Here is a 15,413-nt window from a genome sequence, read left to right as displayed (position 1 = left end):
GGAAGGTAGGGAAGAAAAATATTAAGACTTGTCACAAATAGCTCTGGAGAAGTTTGAGTAGCCATTGGAGGATGTGTCCCACCAGCCTACTGCTGTAGAAAAAGAGTCTTAATAAGAAACAAAAACCTTGCGATGCTTGCATTCCACGGTTTTGTATAGCTTTCCTATTAGGTACTGATCTGCTTCTCCATTAATTATTTTGATGATTTCAAATATACTCTTCTCCTTTTTAAAAATGTTTTGAGTGGTTTCTGTTGGATTTTTGGGTTTGATTGTGTCCTAAGGCTGTTATCACCTTTATCTAATATTGGTTTTTATTGTAGTTAGCACCCAAATGTTCTGATCATATACAAGGAAAAAGCCAAGAAAACCTCTATCAATGCAGAGAGTTTAGCTTTTGTTAACATTAAGGGTCAAGAGATAGAAACTATAAAGTAAGCTTCAATGCAGCAAAATTCAAAAAGTGGAAGAAAAATGCTGCAGGTTTCTATTTGTTTTATTAAAAAACTAATAACTAGATATTGTACTAAACTGCTGTTGATATCAGGGTTCGTGGATAAGCATTTCCCATTTCTCTTAGCCCTTCTTCCAACTTTGTTAGGAGAAAGATTCCTCAAACAAGCATAGCAGTTCATTCTCTCTCTCTCTTTCTCCCTCTTTCTTTCTCTTTCTTCCTTTCTTTCCTGGTCACACTGCCATCCAAGCACACTGTGCAGACACAGAGGAGCTCTGTGCACAGAGCCCTGCACAATTGCCATCCAACACCAGTATCTCCCCAGAAATAGCCCTAAAGTCCCAGGACTGTACTCAGCTTCTCCGGTTCTCCTATTATGGTGAAAATCTCTCTTCACCTATTTTCAGTTCTGCAATCTTCAATCTTCTCCTTCTGCATGATTTGAAAAATGCAGGAGCAGCTGCATTTGCCAGAGTTCCATGTGGTATAGCGATTTCCTGTGGTGGAAAAATACGCTCCAAGTAGTAATTACTGCAAGTCAAGTCCATTTAATCTGCACAAGGACTTTTACTGTCTCACACAGTTTGGGAGGATTTGGAAGTCCTGGTCTCCAAAAGTTTGTAGGATAGCAATCTTATAGATGTCAAAGGTGTGAGGCATTAGATTGCCTCTTACATAGGACAGCAGAGTTTTGGTATATTACGCAGGCAGATATAAAGATGCAATATAGACTCCAGTTTCTCATTAGGTAAGTCTAATTAAGCAGCAGACATGGATTCTATTAATTTTGATCTACATTCTTCTTGAAACTCTGAGCATTTTTCCCCTTCTTTGTGGTTTCTATAGGAGTGCATAACAGAGCAGATGGTACACTTTCTTGGCATTCAAATTATATGTTTTCAGATCTTTCACCTTACACAAAAAAAGGAAGAGTTTAGATTGTCTTCTATTAAAACATCCACAGTATAGCTTTAAAAATACAGTAAACTGTGTCATATTGTGATCCCAGTCTGGCATTTCCTTCCTCTCCTTTTCAATATTCTGTCAACTAACTAATTCTCTTCATCCCCAAAAGTGGTTGTTTGTTATTTTTGTACTGTGGAAGCCACTGGTATTGTTTTAGGATTGAAATTGGCAGAGGAAAGGAGCCCGTGATGCTTGTAAAAACACATACCACAGAACTGTAGAACTGCATGTATTTTAGTTTCTAAAATTTCCTTTTAACATTATTAATAAGAGGCTTCCCTAATTGACTGAGCTAAACTTTGGACATTTCTTTATTATTTTTCTTTTCTCCAATTTTCTTTATATGTTTACATAGGCTGAAATCTCCATCTGTAGATTTTAGTTCTTTATTTAAATTTTGCCCTTATTTTCCAAGCTGTGGTTTGGTCTTTTGCAGAGAACCTAGTGATCTCTGAACCACAATTTGAAAAACAGTGCTTGGAAAATAACCTTGTTTTTGTCTCTTTGGAGTTAGAGAATTGATGAGTCCAAGTTCATAGACTAAAGATTTTTGGGAACAGGACTGATTCCTATGAAGAGTGTTGCCTAATGCAGCCCAAAGTAGAGCATATCAACTATTGAGAACAATAAATTTGTTCAAAAATCAGCAAAATACATACAAAGGGACAAAACCAGATTATTATCACCCATGAGATCAAATCAAAATCTACCCATAAAGCAATAGAACATTGATCTTGATGATCACTATTACAATAATAGCTTTAGATCAGGTGTTCCTCCTGTGAAGAAAGCAGGAAAATTTCTTTGCAGTCTTTTATCTCTAGGTATGGATTAATTTCTACATTTTAAAAAATGTATCATCTGGCTATTGCTTTAAGACCCCCAGCATATTTGGAAATCTTTGTTTATGGCTCAGCGATTCTTCAGAAAGAATCTCTGACTCCTTTGCTGCAGTTCTCTATATTATGGTATTTCCTACCAGACGAGACTACTTCTTCACCAAAAAAGTTACTGTACCACGTGGACAATGTGAATACTAACTACTCACGTCCTATTTTTAAAAGCATGTCTTTGTTTAAGCAATTTGAAGTTGAGAATGAAGATTTATAAATTTCTTAAATTAATTATTCCGTTAATGTCTCCCTCCTACCATGGGGTAATATGGGCAGTTCCAAATTCTCTTTCAGCATGTTTAAATAAATGTCAAGATTTCTCCAAATAGATTTTTTCAGCTCAAAACAAGCCCATGTTTCTCTTAGCAATATCCATGAGTTTCCGCAATGCATCTGTTCAGCATACGAGTCTATATAAGTATTTCCCTCAAAAAGAAAAGAAAACCCTAGAAATAAAGGCAATTGCTTAAGTAAGCAATTTTAAAGTTAAATATTGTCTTAGAAGTACAGTGGATGGAAAACAGTTGCTGGGTTCTGCATGAATACTCCACTGAGGTTAATTAGCTCAGGTTTTGCGGGAGCCAAGGAGGAATGAAAGGTAATCCAAAGTTTGGACTGAATTATTCTTCTGGGGAACTGCAAATGGAGTTTACAAATTTCCAACTGTGCAGAGTGTGGTATGGGGGTTTTCTTTCTCTAGAAAATTGCTGTTTGGAAATGGTTCCAGCAATACGTTACAATGCTAAGTTACAGTCACAAGCTACCAAAATTATCATGGGTAAAGGATCCTTCTCGAGTCAAGAGCTGAAGGTTTAGTTGCCCACTTCTGGGACTCCCATTTTTTTTATGTGTTTACAACAAAAGTGGCTCTAATTTCAGGCCTGTTTTCCAGGCCTACAGTCCCTTTGACTTGTGTCCTGTGGCTCCCTGTCACTGACAAAGAGACCCTTTCTGTTAGGAGAGATTCACCATGTGTGTGCTCAGAGTATGGGAGATGTCCCTCTGCACATGGCACTTCCACTGCTAATCAAGCTCTCAGAGCTGGGGGAGGCTTAAGAAGAGGAGGCTGGTTTGGATTTGGATTTTTTTCTTCAGTTGTGCTGTTTCTACAGCACTGTATTTGGTTCCCAATACAGTGATGAAAAGGGAGCATGAGATCACTACAGCACAGGCCAGTGTTGTGCCACATCAGTAAAAACACATGCAAAAGAGACTCTGCACAGTGTCTTGTCATTGCTTCATATACTTATTATTAACATACATTCAAGCAATTGGATCCTTGCCCTTGGCTGAGCTCCTGTCCTGGAAGACTTGCCCTGTGTTTTACTACTGGTCCTGTCTGTCACAGTGGGTGGGCCTGACAGGCATTGAATTGGAGGTTTGTGTTCTTAAAAAAGCAAGAAGTACAAATAAATAGCAATGTCCTTTACTCAGTCTCTGCTTATCAGGTTGCCTCAGACCTCATCTGAACTTGCTCCCTTTGCCAGAACTGAAACTGCTGTGTGAGAGGAGACAGAAAAGTCAGTGTTGAATTAAATCAAATATTAATAGTATGTGTGCAATGAATTACCAAAAGGACTGGTTAATTTTGTGTTCAGTTCAAGTCTTACACAGTTAGGACAAAAAATGTCTCAGTAGCAAGAAATTGGGCTTTTTTGTTCTCCAGAAGGGGAGTAGCCCCAAAGTGTGTGACTATTCAAGAATGCTTAGTTTGCAAAATTTTCATCTCTTCTATTTTATTCCCCAGTTATGAATTCCACGTGAAACCCAGGAACCCCCTTGGTGAAGGTCCAAGTAGCAATGTTGTGTCATTCAGTACTGAATCAGGTAAGAACTTCCAAAGATCATACAATCATTTAACAGCACCTTTAGTACCCATGTTTGTGGGATGCATGAAAGGCTCTCTCACTTCATTTTCACAGCATTCAGTCCTGCTCTTTACTGTCTCTTGATTGGCTTTTTACCACCATGCCTGGAAAGTCAGCCTGGGATCAGGACTGTGTTGTGTGAGGATTTAAGATGGACAGACTGCAAGAGAAAAAAAACAGAGCAGCATTGTCTGGTACTCATTGCAAAGAAAATTACTTCATCCTTAGAGAGGGCTCAGTCAGTTAAGATTTATATTCCTGACCTTTTTGCATCTGTCCAACTCATTAACAGCTTCTGGATGGGGAACATTAGGGTTTTTTTTGGGCTGGTGTGTTCATAGGTGTTTTTGCTACCTGTTCAATAAGGCTGCTGCAAACAGTGATGTTGTTTGGCTGAAATAAGGATTGAGAAAGAGCTGTTGTGAAAAGCCAGTGTCTCAGTAGGTCCCCTTCCATCCTGTTTACTCTCCAGTGAAGCTCTTAAAGAGGTGTATACAAGCGTGTTTTGGCCACTGGTTGGTTCCCAGGTGAAGTTCTCTCTGACTCAGAGGTGAGAATCAGAGAGCTTTTGCTTTGCCTGTTCTTGCTGACTTGTTGACTTTAGGCAAGCAAGATACCATCTTTTGTGCAGAAGTGTTTATTGCTTGGTAGTACTGAAAGACCACATAAAACACAAAATGGATTTAGCCTTTTTAAAAGGACTTTCTCAATCTGTGTTTTGAGCCAGGTGTAATAATTTATTGGTCCTCAACTAGTGCTGTTGCTGATGGATGAGAGTTTTGGCTGAGCAAAGGATTACTCAGGGAGGAGTGCAGACTATGCCACACATATTTAAAACCTCTGAATACACTCTTTGTAATTCTAGATTGTTAAAAGTGAAAAAAACATTTGCACCAAGTGCAATTTTCATGAATGACAAGGCTTATGTTCTGTCTCCTATTTAGTTTGGACAAATAAAGCATACAGTTTTGTTTTTTCTTAATTGCACACATCCATTTCTCACATTTGGGCTTTCAAAGCCAAGTTTTTTGTGGCAAGTATTGCAGATGTGCCCTTTTTATTATTTAGGTTTTGAAATTGACATTTTAATAAGACACAGTACAATTGGGTTTTGCTGGTTACAGGTTTAGACTCTTGGTTTTACTAGAGCTCTGCTTGGCTGGTGTTGTCCCATAAGTAAAATTATTAAAAGCTCATTGATATTGGAGTTTCACACAAAATATATTTCTTCTAATTTAATTTAATACAAAAGTTAACTTCTCTTCCAAAACTCTTTCTGTTTCACAAATTACGTCTTATGTCAGCTGTAAAAAATCACTTACCAATGCTTTTCCATAGAATTATTGGAAACGTTCATTTTACAGTGTCTGATTGAATGTTTGTTTTCTTCCCCCAGCGGACCCAAGAGTGAGTGAGCCAATTTCAAGTAAGTGTTTTATGTATAAATCTGATCAGCAGTTTTTTCAGAAATGAGATAGCAGAATTTTACAAGGAGGGTGGCTCTGCTGCACCAGCTGGATGAGTTATGGAATCAAACAGCATTCACACACAATTTCACTCCTTCCACCCATGCCCCTGCCAAGGAATTCATGCAAGGCTGTTTGTTTACCTGAGCATAAGGCAATCAACGTGATGTGGAGCTCCCATGGCAGCTGGGATGGCTTCAAACCAATGTACACAAATGAGCCAAGGACAGCCTCATATTTTCTCAACCTTGTCATTAAAGCAAAGAAAGCTCTGCAAAATGAATAAGCTACTCCACACTTTTTAAGTGAGTTAACAGAGCACAACTCAGAGGATTCTGTTTGTCTGTCTTTGTGTTTTAGGAAAATTTTCTGCTTCAGAAGGTTTGATCTAACTCTGCTTTAGGCCACTTAACAAGACTCTTCCTGTCCTTGATGGAAGGTGGACTGAGCTTTTGAAGAAGAGCTGAGATGATTCGAGCAAACTGGGCTGTTTTTTGTATTTGTAATAGTCATCACTTTCACTCTGACAAACACTGTGGCACCATTTTTCTCCACATAATTAATGGCACTTCATTTTTACATGTACTTTTGTTAGATCACAGTTTGCTACAAGTTGATTGTCTTGGCTTGAACACACTGAAGAATGGTGACTGTATCACACACTTCGTAAATGAGAAGATTTCCAATACAAACATTGTCCCCCTAACAAGGTCCTAGAATGACCTATTCCAAACCTGCACCAGAGGACGGCAGGAGGAGTTCACAGCACCAATTGTATCTGCATACTTTGGTGCTTCCCTGAAATATTTCTCATGTTCAAAATGCGGGTGTCATGGTACATTCGCCTTCATGAAAGTTTCTAATTTTAGTTATTCAAATGCATTTGTTGTGTGTAATTTTGTATGCATCATATTTCAGCCTCTTTTTTCCTCTCCTGCAGTGGGGAAAGATGCAATCTGGACTGAAATCCCATTCAATTCAGACACATACTCAGAATGCAAAGGCAAACAATATGTAAAGAGAACTTGGTATAAGAAGTTTGTGGGTGTGCAGCTGTGCAATTCTTTGAGATACAAGATATACCTCAGTGATTCACTTACAGGTAAGAAGCATTCAAATCAGTGCTGTCCATATTATGCATTCCTGAAAGATATTAATTATGGTTTCTGAAATAAGAGGTGTAATAAGATGAGCTCTGCTGAAGTGGGATCAGATTTGTTTAATTTACTCCACAGATTATTCATAAACAGTAATCTGCTTGTGCTCAGTGACCACTGATATGTTCGATACTGAGTTTTCAGACTCCAGAGGAACCTCTCTGTGGTGATCATCTGATTTTAAGTACCTGTTCATATACTGGCGATCATACAGAAAACAGATAAAGATCAGAGCGAATAGCATATATTGTAAAACAGCCAATCTGGCATTTAATTATTAATTAGAGAAGAATTATTAATTAGAATTATTAATTGGGAGATCAGGACATCATTTTATACCTGGATTATGCCTGTCATTCCTATTCCTTTCGGTAAACATCTGGTTACTTCATTACTGGGAGGCTTATAAATACATGACTTTAACTCTGGTCAACAGGTTTTGCTCACCTGCTTTGACATTTTTGTTTTGTTTTCACATTCCCCATTTTTGCTTATGATCTTTTCTCCCCACCTTTTTGTTTTCCTCATATTATATTTCATTACTAAGGGAAACTTCCTGGCCTTACATTCTCAAGTTTTGATTGATGTTTTAAGGCCAGTTGAGTGTGATGTGTTTAAGATCTGAATCAGGTGACACATGCTAGGGAAACAGCCTGTGAGAAGTGTTTTTCAGTTAGTTGATAGGAGATCTTTGTCTCTCATGCAGCTTGTCCAACCTGTATCTGCTACATTGAAAAATATGTTAACTTCTTATAATGCATCCCAAGCTCCTGGCTCTCTTCTGTGTGAAGTCTCTTACCACAGACAGCTCTCCAACAATGGCACTAGCATGGCATCTGAGCACAAAGATGTGTGGGAAATGCTTTTGAGTGCAAGTCAGGCAAGTGTGTTCAACACATCCCATTGAATTAGCTAGGGCGAGACTGTGGCTGGAAGAATCCACTTTCATAACATAAAGATGCCCCATCTCTGAGCTCAGCACCTCACAAGAGCAGGGCTCTGGGCTTCATGGAAAGCATATGGAAGGAAAAGAGCAAGGGAGTGTAGGGCAGCCCATGGTGCCATAATTTTAAGCTTCCCTGCCTTGCATCCAGCACTGTTCTCTGATGAGCAGAAAAGGAAGGAAAGCCTTGTCATTAATAGTCAGTATAATATTCCGTATGTAAATAATATCTTAGATATTATGTGAATAAAAGAGGATGTTTTGAACAGATGTATCATTCATTCAACTGGTGCTGTACTAACCAGCTGTGATAAATGACAAGCACTGGCAATGAGACGTGATGTGTCCCAAAACCAGCCAGCAGAGGAAATAGCAGTGCTAATCTAGCAGGACTAGACTTCAGCCCTAAATCAAGTGAATTAACACTGCAGTGAAAGCAACTCCAATCTGAAAAGTTAATATCAGGAGCCCATTTTCCTATTTTCATTAGATTGTTTTTGTTCTTGCTAGAAGGGTGGTGGTTTAACGTCGTTGGAAGAAGATGAGAAAGACACACTGTATTCATTATACTTGCTAAGCCTGGTTCTTGCACTTGAATTGTTACAACCAGTGCTGACCAGTTGACACAATATTTAAAAGAAGTGAAGTATTTATGTAGAAGGAAAGCTGCTTTTGCCCCATTTGCTAAGTGAGGCCTGTGTGTGCAAGTGAGAAGTTTCCCTGTTTGAAGCCAAGCTCTGCTCTGATATGTCTCACGGTCACCTCGCCTGGCCGTGTCCCCAAGGGTCAGGAAGTGTCCCTGCAAGCACCAGCCAGCTGCACCAGGTGTGCACTGAGCTCTGAATTCCACTGAACACTGAAAAAACTTCCAAAGCTTTGCTGTGGAAGCAGTGTAATTGCCTGGAAGCTTCAGGGTTCTGTCCATATGCCATTGTATAAGGCAGGCAGCAATTGTGTCTTTGCATGCTGGTTTTTAGCATGAATTTATTCCTCTAGTGCTGCAGAATTTATAATGTATAAAACAAGGTTTGTATGTAAGATTGTAAGACCACATGCAAGGAAACACTGGGGAAAACAATTGACTTTGTGCTAGAATTGCTATGCCCAAAGCAGAAAACCAGTTATTTGTTAGCTGAATGGTTTTAAGCGTGTTCTTTTATTACAGAAATAATTGGGCAGTAAGAATGTAATAGTCACTGAGAATGCTGCTAATTTATGAAGGCCAATTGTTTGAGTTATGCATAGGTTAAGCTGTGGGCCAGAAGAATATGTGTGTATCTGCAAGTTACTGTTCTGGTGTTAGCCATTAAAATATCTGGCTTATTCTCTCTCTTATGGAGAAAAACTGATCTCTGTTACACATGCCAGGACTGTTCCGTAAACCAGCATCTACTGCTGACCTCATTTAACAGTCCTCCAGAGCAGTCACTGTAGGCATTCCAGAAAAGCAGGCCACCTAAAAATAAGTATTTATTGAGGGAAGGAAAAAAATAAATTCTATGTGTGACCTTCAACAGCTGTGGAAAAAAAAAAGGCTTTTTTGGGCAGCCTGAATGTTCTTAATTTCAGAGCAAAAAATTTGCTGAGAGGAACTCCCTCTGACCAGCTCTCCTACGGAAAAAAACATGTTTGCAGCCAAAGTTAGATAGCAATAAATAATTTTGTAAAGCTAGAGAAGAACCACATGCACAGAGGCCATCAACGGGAGGTGAGAAATTTTGGCAAACTGTTGCTCAGCTCACAAAAACGTTGGAGTTTATTGGTAGGCTGCTTTTTTTATTAATTGCTCTTTGGGAGCAGTATTATAATCCTCCCCAGTACCTCTCAAATGGCCAGACTGGCACGGATTCAAGGCTCCAGGACACCCAGTATCTAATGAGTAACTGGACTTTCTACCTAGTTTATATCTCCATCCTGAGCCTTTTTCTAAATTCTCTCATCTTCCTTTCAACATCCCAACGAAAGGTTGAACATATTGAGAACTAAGTGCTGTGAAAGAAGATTAGAAAGAATGGTAAGTTTATCTACAAAGGTGTCCATCCCAGGTTTGGGAAGAGAACATAGCGTGCTCTCCTCCATCTTCTGAACTGAGTTTTACTAATATCTTGCAAATCAAATCAGCAAGTAAAAACATCTGTCAAAGCTCCTTCACTGTGCCTGTTAACAGGATAAGCACAGTCTGTAAGGTCAGCACACGCTACATGAGACACTTGAGACCTTGATTTCTACTTAGTTGCAGTCAAGTGTCCTGTTAAGCAATCCTGCAAGCAAATAGATGGGCACACTCCATGCTCTGGATAAGTACTTAGTATCCAAGGTCATCTATATGTTAAGGGCGATCACTTGCACATACATGTTGTAAAAATAAACAGGCCTTGGCTATGTTAGGAGGTGGTCTGTTAAAACATCTCTGAAGGTACTGGGGGCTTCCTGAAAGGGAACCAGACCTGCCTTCCATTGAAATCACTACGAAAACTTGCTTTTTGATGATGTTCTTGGTAGTAACAGAATTTCCCATACTGTATGAAATGTAAGGAGAGGGAAAAATTATGTCCAGGCATAAATTTTGGCCAGGAGTGGGGCCTTAGCCTTGAGCACTTGGAGCCTGCATGTCATGTTCAAATTACAGCTACAGGTCCTGAGAGGAAAAGAATCATAGCATTCACCTTGGCTTCTCCACAGAGGAAAGAGCACAGCCCATTGCCTCTGGTGGTTTTTGGAAATAACCTTCACTAACTCTGCTGCTTCTTTGCTTTCAGGAAAATTTTATAACATAGGAGACCAGAGGGGCCATGGAGAAGATCACTGCCAATTTGTAGACTCATTCTTAGATGGAAGGACAGGACAGCAAGAAGATCTGCCAGTAAAAGATGGTAATTCCCAACACCTGTATCTGTACCAAACCTGGGCAATTCCTTTCTTTGTTTCTATTTCCTGCCAGTGGATTCAGTGCCCACTGCTGGGGTGGGCGATGAAAGGAGCTGCCAGCTTTGCAGGCAGAAGAGGGTCAAGAAGTTCTTTGACAGTGAGTGATGATTTATTAACAGTTAGGACTTGGGTTCTGTTAGGTAGCAAACAGCCTCTCTCCTGTTTAAAACAGCCCAACAAATTATTCACAGTTGGTATTACATATTTAAACCCAACCACAAATTTGACTTTGCAGAGAGGCATTAAGTGGTGTGTTCAAACTAGCAAGGTTGATTTAAAGCACAGTACATAATCAGTTGGGGATTAAATACCTTGTTTGGTACTAATGAGAAACTGAAAATTTATGGCCGGAAAATATAATTCATGTTGCAGCAATTCTGTGTGTCCTGATTGCAAAAGGGTGCCCAAAATTCCAGTCTGGTCTAAGTGGACATGGGACTGGATGTGCTAAACACAGCCGCGACCTGCCTGGCTATTTTTCATCCATTGCTGAGGTATAAGAAATTTGTACTTCTGTCAGCTGAAGTCCTGCCTTGCTGCTGGCAGCAGTGCCAGGGTGAGGTGTTCTGTTCCTTGTGGGGGAAGAGCTCAGGCTGTACTGGTACGTGCACGCGTGCTGAGCATGTCATGGAACATTTCACTGAGGAAAACAGCAAAACAGCTTTCAGTACAATATCAGCGTGTTGACCAAACCTTTCTGTGCTTCATTTACAAAACACCCCATGAGTCCAGATACGCGTCAAGGTAGGTGTGGGAGATGAATGTGAAGCTCCTAAGTCTTTCACAAGTTTTTCCAAAAAACAAAGTAATTGAACGGTCTGAAGGGTGTTTGTTTATGTGTTTTGTGTGTTTCTTCTAAAGAGGTTTTTGCTTTTCCCTCCCCAGTCAGTGCTGCCCATCCGAAATGATATTTTGCGTAAGAGATGGTCAGAATCCAATTTGCATTGCCAGGACAGCAAACTTCTCAGTTGTACCAGATTTACACTTTTAAAAATATTTGACTGTTTTAAAAAACTTTTACCTAACAATCTTGCTACCTCAGTTTAAAAGACACTTATAACCAGTTTGATTTCGGCAACTAGATTTAAGTGAATTCATGAGCTACGATCATTTTTAGGCCAAAATAAACAACAAAACAAGCAAAGAGAAGACTTCACCTTTTCAGTAGCTTGTATTTCTAGCAAATGAACTGAAGAGACCAACAGACCAATTGTGCTACCTGCAGCAGACTGATTTCAGAATTAACTTCACATATTTGACCTGAAGTGCTGTGAGAGAATCAGAGTGAAAATAAACACAGGCTAGGGACATGTTGTAGGATAATGTACAGGGAAGCTGGCTCCCTATTCTTGAGGTATGGTGTTTTAAAAGATACAGTGTGTATATTTCACCTGAAGTGCTGTGAATCACAGCGGATGCTGTCTCTCAGCTGCAGAACAGTATTTTGTTGGATGGAGCCCCAGTTCCTCACTTTTTTACCTTATGTTAATTGTTTGAATGGGAAGCAAGTGTGTTGTCAAAAGCAGGAGGTTGATTTGGGTGGGGAGATGCTGTGAACTTTCCCAAATGGCCAGGTTTTATTGAGGTTCACTGCAGTGTCAAGGCTGCACAGTGGGGACTATTTGTCACTGTCACTTTGCAACACAGAGCTGCCTCCTGTTCCGGGAGCCCAGCACAGCCAGAGGAGGGACAGAGGGGGCACAGGCTGTGCCCAGCCAGCCCCACTCACAGCAGGGTGCTGGGATCTCCAGGAAGGCACGCATCACCTCTGTGCTGCCATCCCAAGTACTTTTGCTTTGAGTTGGGTGGGCAAATTGCAGAGTGCTAGTGGATGTAGGGGCAGCAAACAGCTCTGCTTGTGGCAGGGGGTCAACGACTGGGTGACTATTTCAGCCACACACTGAATTGTTACAGACTTCTCAGGGAACCCAAGCAAGGTACTGTCCTGAGAGCTTCATGCCAATAAAACTCTCTTCTCTGTTCCAGGGTTTTTCAGGGCAGTTCGTCAGGAACCTGTCAAATTTGGGAAGATAGGCGGGGAGACTCAGATTAACTATGTGCGCTGGTACGAGTGTGGCACATCGATACCTGGCAAGTGGTGATGCCGCACGAAGAGGGTGCCAGGGCCCCGCTGCCCAGCGCAGGCTGCAGGAAGGCAACGCTTACAGGGTTGGCCGATATGCGAGGCTTGTACCAGTCTAATGCCAATACTGCGTTAATTGTGTAATAGTGTAGGCTGCTTACTGTAGTTATCCAGTGTTACAAATTTGTTTTTAGAATTAAAAAAAAAAACACAGGCTAGGGACATGTTGTAGGATAATGCATAGGGAAGCTGGCTCCCTATTCTTGAGGTATGGTTTATATGGTATTTTAAAAGATACAGTGTGTATATTATTTATCATGATGTTGTAATAAATGTTTAAGGCACAGATATGCCAGAGTTGGTCATGGAATGCAACGTGCGTTAGTTTTAAATATTCACTGGTCCTGTAATGCAAGTGCCATAAGCTACCCATCCTAATCCATCTGTAACATCTCCCAGTCATAAATTATAGAAAAGATCCTATAATTTTTAATATCCTGCAGCCAGTAAACTTGAAGCACTTTCTCCTTACATGTTAAAACAGTTTAGCTCCTGCCAAAATGCTGAGGTAGGTTGCTGTATGTGCAGCTTTAAATGATCAAGTTCAGTGGAGTTTTCTTCCATGTTTGTTTTCAAATGTTTCAGCCCCAGTCAAAGCCATGTTCAGCCTGTCACTATGGAGTCAGAGCCTGGCAGTGGCTGGCAGGGAGGGCTGGTGTTCTCTAATTGAAGTGGACAGGTACATATGTACATGGAATGAAAAAACAAAGCTGGCCTCCACAGCTGGGGTTTTTCAGGAAAATGTCGTTTTCAGAATCTGACATTTACTGATTCAAAAGCCAAATGTATGTACCGTGCAAGGGGACTTGGAAAGACAAATGAAAGAGGAAAAAGAATAAACTAGTTATAACAGCATGATCAGGTTTATTTTATTTAAAAACAAAAATTCTGGTTTAAAACAGTTTTCACTGGGGACAGAGGGGAAACACTGATAACTGAACTTTAAAACTGCTTTACAGTTATTTTGATTAAAACCTCTCCCAAAGCTACTTGTTGTACTGCTTGAACATTTATGAACTAAATAAAGAGATGTAGGTTTTTTTAAAGGTGTTATTCATTATCTTACTAATGTATTGAAGAAATATGAACAGGAGCTACCAGATCTATATAGCAGTCATTTATAGAAAATACCTTATAAAGTACATTGCAGGTACACTGTACGCCTAATAAAATATTTTTTAATCAAGCGGTTTTTTTCAAGTGTTTTACATGAAAACAAAGCTTAGTTTCTGTGGTAAATGCTGTTATTCAGAACAAACTGCTTGCTGGAACCAAGCCCCTGTTAAATGACCTGATGAACGAGGTGTGTTAGGTCCAAAAGCAGAAATGGGAGGAGGTACAGCCACAGCTTACTGACTAGCTGTGGGCACAGCACTGTTTAAGGACGCTGAAGGTAGGAATATTTTCACTCAACTTCCTAATTTGTCTTTAGGAGAGCTCAAGCAGCTTGTGCCAGCTCATTTTTTTATTCCTTGCTTAGTTTTACATATTCCTAGAATCAGCAAAATGGAAAATATTAACTGGGGGAATGTTTTGCCCTCTGCTGTAATGTGGTCTATTGACTTCATTACATCCCTTGATCTGCTTTTTCTTGGCTTAAAATTGAGTCACTAGGATTGCACTCCCAAGTTCTTCTGGGTGGCAAAGAACCTGTGGAAAGCTGGGGTTTTTTTAAGAGCTCTTTTTTTAAATTACCCATTTGGTTTAAATTTTCAAGTAATGAATGAATTCTCTCCCACACCTTGTTAAAGCAAAATTGATAAGAGGCTTTAAGATTTTACGGATTGGTTTCTAACTATTTGGTAAAAGAGTCACTTGAGAATTAATGACAGCAGACAGCACAAAACCACCCCCTGCTGTGAAACCTCTGTGAAAGCCATCTGCAGTCCCAGCACCTCTCCCTTTACACACCCAGAAATCTGCCTCTCCTCCTACACAGACCCCAGCACCGCTGCTCTTCACCACGAAGTCTTTGCATCCAGCATGCACACTGGTTTTAGCACAGTTGTCTTGTTCAGTATTACCTAACTTCTAAAATCAAGATCAGGCATTTAATAGATTCAGGGTTTTTATTAGTTTTTCCATGTGAACATTACAATTTATAATACATCATATCTAGTCTGACCTCCAGAATGAATCTAATTTAGTACATCATGGTATTAGTAAGAACAAGCCTGATAAGTGGGCTAAACTTCCAACTAGTATCTTCATATCCTTCAGACAAGGCAAGCTAGAATGTCAATCACTTTACAGACATTTAAGTAGTGTTTTCCAAAAACCACCCAGCCCCAAATTAAACTAGGAAGCGAATACAATTTAAAGCAGGAAAGATTTGGTAATTTCCCTCCCCCCAGCAGAATTTAATTAACAGCTATAGTTTTGCCTCATTACAGTTTTGGAATCTCAAAAATTCTGGAGTCTGTCGGGATGGAATCGCACGTGTCAGTCGCTGTCTTCGGGGCACCTCCTTAGCGGTAGCCGGGCCCGGGCTGGGTGTATCCCTGCGGCCCGAAAGGGGGACGGCTGCGGGCGTAGGGGTTGGGCCCGCTGGGCGGGGGGGTCATGGTGCTGCCGGGTGGGGGGGTGAAGCCGGGC

General features: G+C 40.3%; 2 protein-coding genes across 5 annotated transcripts in view; one reads left to right on the top strand and one right to left on the bottom strand.

Moving 5' to 3' along the window:
• ABI3BP (ABI family member 3 binding protein) overlaps positions 1–13,864 on the top strand; it is a 136,263-nt gene extending 122,399 nt beyond the window's left edge. For all 4 annotated transcript variants that reach the window (XM_031060791.1, XM_031060790.1, XM_031060789.1 and 1 more), the window contains 5 exons: positions 4,061–4,140; positions 5,578–5,607; positions 6,588–6,749; positions 10,507–10,620; positions 12,662–13,864. In XM_031060791.1, the coding sequence (XP_030916651.1) occupies positions 4,061–4,140; positions 5,578–5,607; positions 6,588–6,749; positions 10,507–10,620; positions 12,662–12,777 (502 nt within the window). In that variant the 3' untranslated portion in view covers positions 12,778–13,864. The remainder of the gene's footprint in view (positions 1–4,060; positions 4,141–5,577; positions 5,608–6,587; positions 6,750–10,506; positions 10,621–12,661) is intronic.
• Positions 13,865–14,868: 1,004 nt separating this feature from the next.
• The window catches only part of TFG (trafficking from ER to golgi regulator), a 20,712-nt gene continuing 20,167 nt past the window's right edge, over positions 14,869–15,413 (bottom strand). The window contains 1 exon segment of the mRNA XM_031060792.1: positions 14,869–15,413. This exon segment is cut by the window's right edge and continues 54 nt beyond it. Within this exon segment, the coding sequence (XP_030916652.1) occupies positions 15,287–15,413 (127 nt within the window). The 3' untranslated portion in view covers positions 14,869–15,286.

This window comes from Geospiza fortis, unplaced genomic scaffold (genome assembly GCF_000277835.1).
Source record: "Geospiza fortis unplaced genomic scaffold, GeoFor_1.0 scaffold131, whole genome shotgun sequence".
In the NCBI taxonomy this organism is placed as follows: domain Eukaryota; kingdom Metazoa; phylum Chordata; class Aves; order Passeriformes; family Thraupidae; genus Geospiza; species Geospiza fortis.
This window is presented reverse-complemented; position numbering and strand designations above follow the sequence as displayed.